The 13,997-nt window shown below is 46.5% G+C and overlaps 1 protein-coding gene across 2 annotated transcripts in view; it reads left to right on the plus strand.

Moving 5' to 3' along the window:
• The first annotated feature begins 594 nt into the window (after window positions 1-594).
• Dapp1 (dual adaptor of phosphotyrosine and 3-phosphoinositides 1) overlaps window positions 595-13,997 on the plus strand; it is a 49,242-nt gene continuing 35,839 nt past the window's right edge. Inside the window, exon 1 of one of the 2 annotated variants that reach the window (XM_048456835.3) lies at window positions 595-828. In XM_048456835.3, coding sequence (XP_048312792.1) covers window positions 728-828 — 101 coding nt within the window. In that variant the 5' untranslated portion in view covers window positions 595-727. The remainder of the gene's footprint in view (window positions 829-13,997) is intronic. The other variant, XM_048456833.3, reaches the window with a different exon arrangement.

The raw sequence follows: 13,997 nt of genomic DNA on the forward strand, positions 1-13,997 counted from the left end.
AATTTGGAGACAGTACCAAAAATAAGCTAGGATTAAATGGGACTGGTTGTTTGACTCTAATTTTTTTTTCAGGACAGGGCTTTCAGGACAGGACTCTGTAGCTCTGGCTGTCCTGGAACTCACTCTGTAGACCAGGCTGGCCTTGAACTCACAGAGATCTGTCTGCCTCTGCCTTCTGAGTGCCAGGATTAAATTATGTGCCACAACTGCCTGACTTTCTTCTTTTTCTTTTCTTCCTTGCTTCCCTTCTTTTTTTTTAAACTCTGATTTTCTAAACCTACTCAAAAGATGTTTCTGACGTAGAAGTTTCCTTGGTGGTCCTTGAGCTGTTGCATGAGGTGGGTGTGTGCATGAACCCTCCTCTACTTTTTGCCTAGGGGGAAGCTCCAGTTTGGCGTTCTCTGGAGAGTTTGAACTAATAGTTCAATCCTGGGTGGGTGGTCTTTCTGTTTCCTTTAGGTAAAAACTGACTTGGTGATGCACTGTGGGTGTCAGAGGTGCTGCGAGTTTGCACACTTCCTGACTGACAGAACACCCCTGCCTATGCCTCAGGCCCAGGGTGGCAGGCAGTGTCAGTGGGAGGAGCAACCAAGTTTCACTTCCTTGCTAGTCAGAGCCTCAGCCACAGCAGGCTCCTGTCTCACTGAGGAGCAGTGTGTCCAGCCCTGGAGCCCATCTCTCTCTACAGCACCTGGCAGGGAAGCAACCATCAGAAGCAAAAGAACGAATGGGCAGAGCGGAACTTCTAGGAGGGAGCATGAGTACCCAGGATCCCTCAGAGCTGTGGGGTCGATCAGATGGAGGAACAGACCTGCTCCAAGACTTGGGGTAAGAGAGCTTTTTCAAGGAGTGTAGCTTGCCACTCCGTGTGAACGTTGCCTTCAATCAGTGAGTAGCTTCTGTACGTCTCTTCCCTCTGCCACCCCAATCTTCTACCTCGCCATTCTATTGATTTGTGGGAGCTTCCTGGCAGGGTGGGGGGAATGATTCATTGTAAGTGTAAGCTATTTTTGTTTTTTAAGTGAAAACAGTTAGATTGAGAGCATGAGGCAAAATCAACAGTTGGGTGTCCTGTAACAATTGGGGCAGAAGTGGGTTGTGTGAGTGGAAACTCCTGCTTTCTTTGATACTGTGCTGGTTTATCACTACCGTCAGGCTGAAGAGTGCTGAACGCTGCCTCTTGGCAGCGAAGTGGGTCACAGAAAGGCCACACTGTTGCGAGTAAAAGGTTGTTGGTTTTTTTTATTATTATTATTCCTGAAGAAAAAGAACGAGGAAGTTTGTGCAGTAATCTGGTCTTTATGGTTCTGTCTTCTGACATGGCACTTGGGAGCTCTTTCGTAGACTATTTGCACAGTCTCTGAAAAGGCAACACACCCTCTTAGGCAGCCACAGTCCAAGAACTAGGTAGCGACAGCTCGGATTCAGAGAGGTCGAGAAGGTTAGGCTAGGTGGGACCATCAGAGCGCATCAGAAGGGAGCCTGACAGCACTGTGCATGGGGACTTTTAGCCAAGAAGAAAAGGCTACTCAGAGAGGAAAGGGGGCTTCCTTGGGGACCGAGCCTTGCACCCAAACACTGTGCTTCCCAAGAGAGGGGATGCTGAACTTGCTGTCCTTAAGTAGTTGGAATCCCTCATCGCCCGGTGACATAAGACCTACTGTCATCTTGCAAAGGATAAAAGTGAGCCCCAAAGGGTTAAACCCTGTCCTTATCAGAAGTCAGTGAAGTAAAGCTGACAGCACCTGCTAGAGGACCCCTCCTCCTCTGAAGATAGGTGGAAATCTCTGTTTACACTGAAGAGATTGTATCGTTTTGGGTTGTTCTACTGTAAAATTTCTCACGGTCCTCAGCTGGCTCAGCAGGTGAAGGTGCTTGTGGCTCAGCCTGACCCTCTGAGCTTTTCCCTGGAACCGTGGCTGTGGTGAAAGGAGAGAACTGACTCCACAGAGTGAGTGACGTGGCAGGCAGGTACCCACATATGCACACACACGCACGCACGCACACATGCACGCACGCACCTCGTACACCTCTAGTAATAATGAATTAATAAAAAATTCTAAAAGAAGCTCTTAATAATTCTTTAGATTTAAATCTAAGGTCTTGGCAAATCAGATTCGACAGACAGGATTTTCAATAAAGGAAACTCCTCAAGAGGCTATCAGAGTCACAGAGTCTCTGTGACTCTTCGACTCTAAAAGAGAAGAGGTAAGAGCTCTTCTGAGAGCGTCCAAACCAGGGTTAGAGGCAAGCAGGGCAGCTGCCACCTTTCTGCCCAGCTCCGGAGGCTTTGTAGCTATGTTTTCGGGCCCCTTGGTCCACTGAAGTATGACACCCCAAAGGAGAAGTCAGCCCCAGAAGATATTCGACTCTGTCTCTTTAATTAAATCCTGAAAGCAGGATGTATGCTTCAGAGCGCTGAGCACAGAGGACACGAATGAACCTGTGTGTCTGCGCCCGCCCGATGCTGACGCAGATCCCGAGGCAGAATGAAGCCACTGCAGGTGACCCACAGGCTTCTCTCCCTAAAGAACAGACTCCTGACCCCAAGTTCTGAGGGCCTGAAATCAGGGTGCGTGTGTGTCCAGACTTCTCAGCATCAGAAGACCTGGATATTTTCTCGACTGTTTTTGGAGTTTGGCTCCCAAAACAGTGCAAACTCCGGCTGTAGAAACTGTTCTACCGCATGGGTCTCAACCTTCTCTGTGCACAAGACAGCCAAAAGGACGTTTTTATTTGGTTATTTTTTTTTTCATTCTTTCCTTTATGACTGGCACGATTCAGGGTAACTGAGGACAACTTGAATTTCTTAATCTTCCTGACTCCGCCTTCCAAGGGCTGGGATCACAGGTGTACGGTGCCACGCCCCATTGTAATCAGGGCTTCCAGTATTTGAGGCAAGCACTCTACCAGCTGAATTACTTCTCAGCCACTGTTTTGTTTCCTTTCTTGATGCCCAGGCCATGCATGGCACACACACACACACACACACACACACACACACACACACACACACAAATCTGTCTAAAGCAGGACTGGAATTTAGAATCAAGGTATACAGAGTATTTTCTCTGAAGTATTAAGTACAGTTTTATCATTTATTTTAGTTCTGTTAGGTGTGTCCCTAAATTGCGAAATCGCTAGTAAGTTCTCGCATTCTGTTTGCGAGTTTGGGACCTTGTGGCTAATAACTTCACTGAAGTGCATGTTTCATGTAAATTCACCCATTTCAACTTTAAGGCTGCGGCTGTCACTACTAGCATCTTTTCACCTCCTTTGAAAAACAGTGAAGAACATGGTTCATTTAAACATAATCAATGGTCTACCTGTGTGGGGACCAAAAAATCCTTGATTTCTAGAATTCCTTTACTTCCAGACACTGGCCTGTTTGAGCTGTTTGCTCTACTAAGGAATAAGCAAATAAACAAGACTGATGGTGATTTAACCTCCATCCTGCAAAACTGAACATCTAAACACCAGCAGAAGCCATTCTTGCCCCTACCCCGTTCTGGCACCCCAGTGACAAGCTTTTTATAGGAGATAACTGGAGGAATCCTGGCAAGGGCCTGTTGCCTCTGGCTGGATTCTGAATAGAAATGAAACTCAGTCTTTGAAGTTTTAATCCACTTTGGTGATGTATGATCTGTACCAAGCCAGAATAATCCAGTTTTTTCAAAGCTCCATATTTTTTAAAAATGATTTTATTCTTGTCATGGATAGATAAAAGATGTCTAGATTTAATGACTTCAATTTTTAAATTATTTTAATGAGCTTCTTCAGTTATTAGATGTTTCTTTTTGTTGTTGTTTTGTTTTCTGCGGTGCCAGGGATGAAACCAGGGACCTTGTGTGTTTTATATAGAGATAAAGAGATAATTTAGTGGAGGCGTACACCCACAGAAAGACGCAAGGGACGAACCTTGGTTCTCTAGTTCCCATTTTTCTTCAGGCTGTTGAATATGTAATTACTGTGAACTAGACCCAGAACTGCAGCAAATCCATCCCTGGCCCTCCCAGAACACATAGGAACACTGGCTGTATAGTTTCTAAAGGAGACTTGGGCCCCATCAAACCACTCAGCTCCGTTAGAGTGCCGGTCCAAAAGCACTTATTTTCCTCTTCAGTCCATTAGTGAGCCCCAAAGGCGAGGAGAAACAAAGCCCTGTTTGTTCCAGAAGTGTAGGAACAGGGCAGGCCCAGGCAGGAAGGGAGGCAACGAAAGCTGGGCTCTGTGGGACCAGCTAGGTCCCTTCCTTGGTGGGGGTGGGTCAGGCACTAGGAGGCTCAGCACAGCCACAGCTCCCCACACTTAGCACACCAGCAAGGACCACAGGACTGTCAGAATCCCCAGGACAGGCGGTGGTGTTGGGTAGTCCTTGTGTCCAGTTTGTAAAATGTTATCTGAAAAGGGATTACAACCCAGCCACAGACACTCCTACCACTTCGGGTCTACCAGGACAGAGAGGTACGGGGGGGGGGAGGGGGGGAGGTGATTGGTGGGGAGTCCTGTGGGTCTTTAAGGATTCAAAGACAGGTCCAAGGAAAAGCTCCAGACGAGTCTCGGAGGAGCTTTTAATAATAAGGCAGATCCGGCTATCAAGAGAAGGTGATGCAGGAAGGACAGCCGTTGGCATGGCAACTTCTGCCGACACAGATGAAAGGGTCTGCAGGAGTTAAGATGGATGTAGATTAAGCTTCGCTGTGAACCTTGCCTGGAAATTCAAAAATAGAACTGTCCTCCTCATTGATCCTACTGTTGTGTTCTTTCTAAGAGTCCCTGGAATTGGAGCTAACAGCTGCCAGGGATGCCCCATCCCCTCTCCTTACTGAGTTCATCGGCACTTCGCCCTACCTCAGGCTAATTACACAGGCGTTAAGACTGAGGCCCAAGAGTTGGCTGATTCCAGTCTGAAGCTGATGCAGCTGTCATTTCCAGAGAAATGTAAAGCAAAGATCTGACTCTTCAGAAAATAGCTGAGTTCGCCTCAAGGACTGACATTTTCATGAGTGTGAATCTGTTCAGGAGACCTAAACAGTGCCAAGCTGAGATCATAGGTTATGATCTAACTTTTAGCTTCTGAAACTGGATGACTAGTGTACAGAGAAACACAGGGAGGGAGAATTCTTTTTTTTTTTAAATGAGAGTTTACCTTAAAATATTTGCGAAGTGGGGAGTGCACACAGGCACTCCCAGCAGTTGGGATGCTGAGGCAGGAGGACGACTGGTGAGTTTGAGGCCTGCCTGAGTTAGATGGTGAGGCCCTGTCTTTCAAAAAGGAAGGGAGAAAGGAAAACAGAACCTTTGTTTTTTCTCACATGTAAGAGAAAGCCAGAGGTTGTCAGAAAACAAAACAACAACAAAAGAAGTCAGCTTTTTAGCAAAGGTGCAAGTGACAAATGATTTTGGTTTCATGACTTCCCCACAGCTGCTCATACATGCTACTGTGATACTAGACACACATAAGAGAACACGCACACACGACGTAATAGTGCACACACAACCATGACACTAGACACACGTAAGAAGATACACACATAGCGTGATAGTGCACACGCTACTGTGACACTAGACAAACACAAGAGAACACGCACATATGGTGTGATAGTGCACATGCAACTTTGACACTAGTCAAACACAAGAAAACACGCACACACGGCGTGATAGGGCTCCAACCAAACACTAGCTATGGATAATGGCGTGTGGATTTTATATATTCTCCCTCTCCCTCTTCCTCCTTCCTTCCCTTCCTCTCTCTCTCTCTCTCTCTCTCTCTCTCTCTCTCACACACACACACACACACACACACACACACATACTTTTCCCTAACCATTGCAAACTGTCTAACCATCCTTGGCTCTCAGTCCATATAAGCCAAACGGTTGGCGGAACTGGCCATTGGCTGGCAGTTTGCTGGCCCAGGAAATGCACCGTGATAAATGCCATGAATTCCCTTTACAAGGCAGTCACTTTGTGAACCCCGACTCTGGCCTCCCCAAAACACACTTACTCCAACTTTACATGTAAGGAGTCTCGGGACCTGAGCAATCCAACTGGCTAGAGCTCCAGAGTGGCTGGCTTCAATGCAAGCGCACCCACTCTGTGAGCTTCCCGACGTTCACAGGGCTCTATTAGGCGCTCTGAGGCTTTCCTTTTGGAGATACAGTTGGTGACTTTCAAAGCCAAGTGAACTGACCACGTGGCAGGCATAAGCAGTGGGCTGATGGCCTCCTGCTGTGCATTGCTACTTTGTTGAGCGCCCCCGCAATTAAACAATCATGGTGACCGTTCAGTCTTGTAGGCTTACCACACACAACAGTTTTATGGCCTTTCTTTGCCTGTAGGAGCATATAATTCACATCCTGCTGGTGTTACCAACGCGAGAAAGTGAGGAACCTACTTCTTGCCATATGCCCAGGTTTACAAAACCCACATTCTTGACCACAGAAACAACTTCCTAATTTTCCTGCAACTTCTCTTTTCATTAAAATGGTACACTTTTTGGTGCACACGTGAGCTGAAGGAAAAAAGAAAGTTCTATAGCTTCTAGAAATTAGCACAACTTACTATAACTGTAAAAGCTGTCGGTCATTCGGTGCTTCACAATAGATAGGCCATATGGACCGGCCAGCATCCAAAGGAGCCAGAACCTTATTCAGTTCTGTGTATGTTCAGTTTTCTGGGGCTAGAACAGAAAACAAAAAAGAAAAACAGGCTAGGAACATTATCAAGTCAGGAAGTGTCAACAGAGATGTGACCCCCGGAAGAGTGATGGGGCTCGTTTTTTCTATGGACTATTCTGAAATCTTGAATTCTAAAAGTAGAAGGCGGCTCTTCCGTGGCTGTTTGATGTTGCATAAGCAGTGAACTGTCTGGGATGTTTTGGTGCTAGCAAGTTTCTTCTTAAGTTGGGTTCTACTTTTCCTCCCGTGGGTGATTCCCTTCCACTTACACATTTGGGAAGCTGTCCCACAGGTCCCTTACATAGGGAGGGGCTGCTTGGCTGCATTCTTTGCTCGTCCACCTATTCATAAACCCTGCTGTGGAATGAGGACATTGTGCAAGGCTGGGAGGATCTGGAAGGAAAGCGTGGACTGCACGGAAGCAAAATGCGCCCTGTGCACAGCAAGAACACGCAACAGTGTGGGCTGAGGGCCTTACGCTGCCTGGGGAAACACTCCATCTCTGGAAGGACATGATGCAGGGGGGATGGTGGCCCTGGATGATGTTTGTCAGCTGAATAAGAAAACATAGCACTTTAGAGGGGTGGGGTGGATGCATTTGGGGTGGGGGTCATGAGTAAAGAGATAGGCTGACAAGATTGAAGTCCTAAGACATCCCAGGCCCCTACTGGAGATGGCGTTCAGTCTGGCTAGCTCTAGCCAAGCAGCCACTGTGGTATTTCACTTCCAGAACCAGGCCCATAAGTTTTTGTTGTTGTTGTTGTTGTTGTTGTTTTTATTGAGCTATACATTTTTGTCCAATCCCTTCCCTCTCCCCTTCTACTCTCTGCCATGATCCCTATTACTCCCAATTTACTCAGGATATCTTTATTTTTCTCCTTCGTTTGTAGATTCATGCATGTCTCTCTTAAGGTCCTCATTGTTGTCTAGGTTCTCTGGGATTGTGAATTGTAGGCTGGTTTTTCTTCGCTTTATGTCTAAAGGCCACTTATGAGTGAGTACATATGATGTTTGTCCTTGGTTTTTAAACCCTTGCTCAGATAGTAACCTTTTCACACTCTGGCTCATGCTCCCTGCTCCTTGCCTGAAGCTGAACTTAGTCTTGGCACCGCCCCTTGCCCTCCTCCAGATGTTCCGTGGCACACCCCCAACCCCACCCAGTCCAAGCCACCCAACTAGTATCTGACCATGTTATCTGAATTCTAAAAGACTTGCACCTTTAAAATGCATACGTGTAGCCATTTAGCTTATATTGACATTAGGATTACATGAAAAAATGCTGTATTTTGGAGACACTTATGAGATTATATAGGCCTGTCATATCATGGTTGAAGGAACCCCAAAGAGAGAGCTTCCTCTCAGACCCCAGATTAGGCACACACCACACCCAAACACCTGTTTTACAGAGAGATCCTTTACTGAGTGGGGAGGAAAAGTTAAAGCGGGTGTTTTCTGACTCAGGCAGAAAAACAGCAGCAAATGATCTTGCAGGTGTCTTTCTAAAGAGGAGGAAAAGGGGAGGGCTCTGTTAGACAGGGCTAAGATGTGGTGGTGGAGGAGATAGAGGATGAGGGAGAAAGGTAAGGGGTAGGGGATATTTGTCCCTCTGGATAGAGAGGAGACAGGTGTGGAACACACACTTGGCTGTTTATAAAGGTAAAGGGGAAAACCCTGTGTTAGGATGCAGTGCTTAATTTTATTTGGACCAGCAGCCTCAGGAGAAGAAAGTGGCCAAATAAGGAAATAGACCTTGCTCGCTAGCTTGAGGGATGTAACCTAACATTTTCCTCAGCAAGGTGGAGAGGATGGGGAAAGGGCACGGCCTGCCAGAGTCATGCTCCAGTGGACCAGTGTCCCTGCAGTGATAAGTCAATTTTACTTACCGGTTGCTCATCAAAAACTATATAAAAGACAGAGCAAAAAGTTAAAAATGCCTTCTCCCTAAAGAATAGGTACTATTGTGCCAGAGAGATGGTTCTGTAGGTAAAGGCAGTTGCCAGCAAACCTGACAATCTGAGTTCGATCCCTGAGACCCGTGTGGTGGAAGACCCGATTCCAACAGGCTGTCCTCTAGCCTCCACATATATCCCATGGCATGCCCATGCACACACATGCATGCACACACACACACACATACACACCTCTCATACACACACACATACACACACATTCCTCTCTCATACACACACACATGCACACACACACACACACACCTCTCTCTCATACACACACGCACGCACACACACATGCATACTTCTCTCTCATACACACACGCATACACACATACACATCTCTCATACACACCTCTCTCTCATACACACACACACATGCACATACACACACACAAACATCTCTCTCACATACATACACATACACACCTCTCTCTCATACACACACACTCATACACATACACACCTCTCTCATACACACACACACCTCTCTCTTATACACACACACACATACACACATCTCTCATACACACATACACACACACCGACACACATCTCTCTCATACACACACACACATACACACCTCTCTCTCTCATACACACGGACACACATCTCTCTCATACACACACACACACACCTCTCATACACACACACATACAACACCTCTCTCTCATACACACACACTTAAACTTAGGATACTAGGTTTAGTCTGGATTCCAGAGGGTCTGAGATAGAGTTGATTAGCGGATGATATGAACTCTTACGATGCTTGTAGAAAAGTGGAATTGATTGCATGGTCATCATGTTGTATTTTTGAGTAGGACAATGAGGTAGTTGAGCGTGAATGGCCATGGTTCAGGAGCCTAGAACTCCTCAGGCAATTCACAGATTGGTGAATGGAAGACAAACTGCTGACCCGAATAAGGGATGTGGGCGGGAGTCAGGCACGCCATGGAACACTGTAAGTGACTCACACCCCAGAAAGCAGAACTCTACTACTTTTGAATTCTTTTGTTTTGTTTTATCTTTGTGTATCCCCACCCCCCACGGAGTGAATTTCTTTTAATGTAATAAAAGATGTGAAAACCTTGAGACTCACAAATACCTTCTAATTCCTTCTTTTGTGTGTTTGAGTGCTGCATATTTCTAAAGCTGCCTAGGTTTGTATCATTGCTCCTATTGTCTGGACTCACACCTGTGCCTTTCACATTTTGGGGGTGACATTTGAGCCTGTGTGGGTGTCAGTGCTATGGTGTTCGGGAGTCAGGCCACTTACTTTACCCCCCCTTTTGGAAGGGAGCCCCTCTGGAGCAGAACTATAGGTCGTTCGTTTTACCTTTTCCCTGGGAGACTACCTTTTGTCAAAGAACAAATGCTTCAGTGCTTGTCGACCCAAAGCCAAAACTAGAACTCAAGGCTGTTGACTTCAGCCTGGTGATGTCATAGTCTGCTTACTCAGTTCCCGTCCATTTAAGGCTTTTTACTGGCGAACTAAACCAATACCAGTTGGAACCATGTAGTAGACACGAACTGGAACAAGGAGCTCCGTGTCCATAATTTTTACATCCCTTGGTGTTTAGGGCTCTTTCCTGTACCCACAGGGTAGGCTGCCACTGGCAAGAGTAGTCCTAAGATAGCTAACCCCAAACCAGCACTTTCCGAGTGATACAAGAGCAGTCAGAGCAAGTGCCCAATCCACTTGATTTCCTTCAGGGGCAGAACCTTCTGAGGGATGCTTGGATTTGGCATCCTTGACCAGTCAGCACAGGCAATTTCAAGTTCCTACCCACAGAAGGCTTTTCCCAGGGCAAACTAAGTGTTTCCTTTCTCACACCCTTCGGGGAATGATGCTCTAACACCATGCAGGCTGGCCTGGGGGCTGAACACTAGGAATGCGTGGGGAGGAGATGCGGTTTCTAGCTTAGCCTCCCATTAGCGGCTACATCCTTCAGCTGCTCCCAGTAGCTAACCCTCTGGGCCTGGGAATCTGTCTCAGGGTCTGCACTGTGAGCTTCTCCTTCTGTGGCTGCTGTATTCTCTGCCTCTGTTGTCTGGGTGTGATGGCTGGGTCACTATCAGTGCATTCTCTTGTTGGGAGTTGTGAACCCCCAGATCCTGAATTTCTTGTAAACAACCTGTTTTCCCCGGATCTGAGTGCCTACAGTTGCTCTGAGCATGAGACCCCCCAGGAGTTCCTGATGGCAGGGGAGTGGTTTCTGGTGGGTTTGGCTGGGGCCTGGCTATCAGTTAAGGATCCCTATATAAGCTGCCCCTGAACACAATAAAGGGGGCATTCTTGGGGGCATTCTGGCATCAAGGATGACCTGTGTCTCTGTCTGTGTGTCTTGGTGTGTTTCAATCTCCAACCCCTTGCCCGGTTCACAAACGGTACGACGGCACATAGAGCACAGACGGGCGTCATGCACTGCATTCTCTAAGTCACACGCTCCTAACTGCACAGGACACATATACTTCTGCCTGACTGGGTGAGCTGTGGGATTCAGTATTCTCCATCTACCTCTCTATGCTTCCCTTCCTCTTCTTCCTCTTCCTTTCTTCAATCTCTTCTCTCCCTTGATTCCACTTGGAAGTAGGTCCTGATGAGAGAACTCTCGCCCACCCCCAACCCTCCTCTTTTTCATTCATTCTTTCCCTCATCTTTTGAGATTTGGGTTAACTGTGTAACCTAGCCTGGCCTTGAACTCCTAATCCTGCTGCCTCACTCCTTGCCTGCTGGAATTCCTAGCCTGCATTCCCCGTCCTGCCACATCGCTATCCCTTTGGTTCCTGTGTCTGAGTCACTGCCTCTCTTCTTCCATCCGTCTGTGCGCTTTCATCTCCCGGAACATCCAGCTTCAGTCCTCAGATTCCAATAACAGGTTGATCCTGTGGCTTCAGTTGCTAGGTATTTGCATGCTGTGCCTCTGCTGTCACCCCTGTCTGTTTCCTAGAGCCTGGGACAACTAGCCTCACTATGTAGCTCTGCTATAGTAGGGCACATAAAATGGGACATTTAGAGCAGTAACATGGAAAGTCCCAACCATACTGATTCCATCACCAAAAACTCCCTGCTGGAAAGACCGCGGGGAGACTCAGCCTCCCCCAGACAACGTGTTGCGCCTACCTGAGCCGTTTTTGAACTTCCTCAACCCTGTGCATAGCTTCTGATTGCCTCTCTCTACTTGAGAAGTTAAGTTCAACCCTGTGGGTGTGTGCCACACTTCTGTAGACAAGACCATCTTGTTTGGATATAGCCTGACCGTGATACCAACAGCAGCACTGAGAGCTCTTGAGCTAAACAAGAGATGTTTTTATCCTCCATTGAGAATCTCTGATGGCACGCAGAGAGGCCAAGAGCTTTGCCTTTTCCACGGTTGGAGCATCCAGCACTGACTCTATGTCCAAATGAACACGAATGAAACCAATGCTCAGGCAATCCAATTGGAACAACTCAGATCAGATCAACCCAAGAGAAGACAACCTGGACCAGGGAAGCCCAGTGAGGTCATTTCATGTTTTGGCACTGCTGTGCTCACAAGGAATGTGAAGCCAACCCGTAGGTTCAACCACAGATCTGTGCCGTGGCTTTAGGGAAGGAGAGTGGCACAACATTGCATGTTGCCATGTTCGGGGAGTGTCACTGTCGTTCAAAAATGAAAGCAGTTTGAAACAGAAGGGAAAAATGAAGAAAACTGTTGAGTTCTTATGCTAGCTGTTCGGCTCCAGAGCCTTTTAGCCCTTTCCTACAATCGGGGGTTTCTATTCCTGCTTTAGGTTCAAATGTATGGTCCTTTATAACTCTAGACAGAATCCAAGTTCCAGGTCACTGCCCTTTGCCAGGAAGCGGGGATTTAATTAAATATATGAACAATCTGAGCCTGGCAGTGGTGGCACATGCCTTTAATCCCAGCACTTGAGAGACAGAGGCAGGCGGATCTCTGTAAGTTCAAGGCCAGCCTGGTCTACAAGAGCTAGTTGCAGGACAGGCTCCAAAGCTACAGAGAAACCCTGTCTCAAAAAACCAAATATATATATATATATATATATATATATATATATATATATATATATCCACTTACCTAACATGTGCAAGATTCTGGGTTCAACCCCCAGTACAGGAAGGAAGGGGGGGGGGGAAGAGGGAGGAAAAGGAACAATAAACACCCTCAATGAATATGCAAACCAGCAGCTTTTCTTGCATTATTTTGCATGACTCCCAAACACGGACCCAGTGCTTCAGCTAGGGATTCTCCTGTACCTGTGTATAAGCTGACTCCAATGTCTTTGCTTGTGTACTTTCCTCCTGGAATGTCCTTTCTCTCACTACCTAACAGATCAAATATCCGTACTTAAGCCCAAATCACGATCACCTTCCTTCATAAAGCTTCCCTGGATCTTCCCTGTCTCCTGCAAGATCCAGTACCACGCAATACAAAGATGTCAGCCATGAGGGATTTCTGGTTGTGCTAGTCTGAAGACCCTTCTCCTGTAGTACTTTGCCTCACTCTTTTCTCCCGATGTCAAACATCAAACTCAAGCCATTAGGGCTCCTGAAAGGTCTTGGGAACAAGGGTCTTTCACATTTATGTCTCTCAAATTCCTAGCGGGGTAACTATCATTTAAGTCACAACAGGTCAGGAGCCTGGGGGACAGGAATATATATATTTCTAGCAAGATGTCAGGTGCTGAAGATGTGACCAGCCCAGATTTTGAGTAGCAAGGCTTTGCATTGATTTCCAGTGGCAACGTCATTAGTGGTCTGGTACTGAATTTAGTGGTTGATATAAATATTTGTTCAAGATAAATATAAAAAATATAGAAGTAAATAGAATGTAAAAGGATAATTTTTCTTGTAGTATTTCCTTTTTGGATTGCTTTATTTTGTTTGTTTGTTTGTTTGTTTTTGAGAGGGTTTCATTGTGTAGCTCTGGCTGTCCTAGAACTCACAGAGCTTCACATGGCTTGGGTGTTCTTTTAACATATATACACAGGTGTGTATGTGTGTGTGCATGTGTATTTGTGTGTATGCGAGCATGCATTGATACATACCATGTATTATTTCAAAAGTTTTAAAGTCTGTTCTTCAACGGACAGAGCATAAATGAGACATAAACTTGGACCAGCACATTTAAATACTAAAATCCAAAGGACAAAGTTCCTTAGTGTTTGCAGCATGCTGGAGCAGCCTCCCCAAAGGGTCTAGCCTGGAAAGGCACTGGGATGAAGGCAGGCGGGGCTGAATTGGAGGCGAGCTTTCTGGATCCAGCCTGCCTGTGTTCTCTGTGGTTGCATTTATTTCCTGCACCTCACTGAGAGGCAGCTATGAAAACTATTTAGTGGGTGGGTGTTTCCTAATTTGCTACTGTA

Source organism: Myodes glareolus, chromosome 17 (genome assembly GCF_982192425.1).
Source record: "Myodes glareolus chromosome 17, mMyoGla1.1, whole genome shotgun sequence".
Lineage (NCBI taxonomy): Eukaryota > Metazoa > Chordata > Mammalia > Rodentia > Cricetidae > Myodes > Myodes glareolus.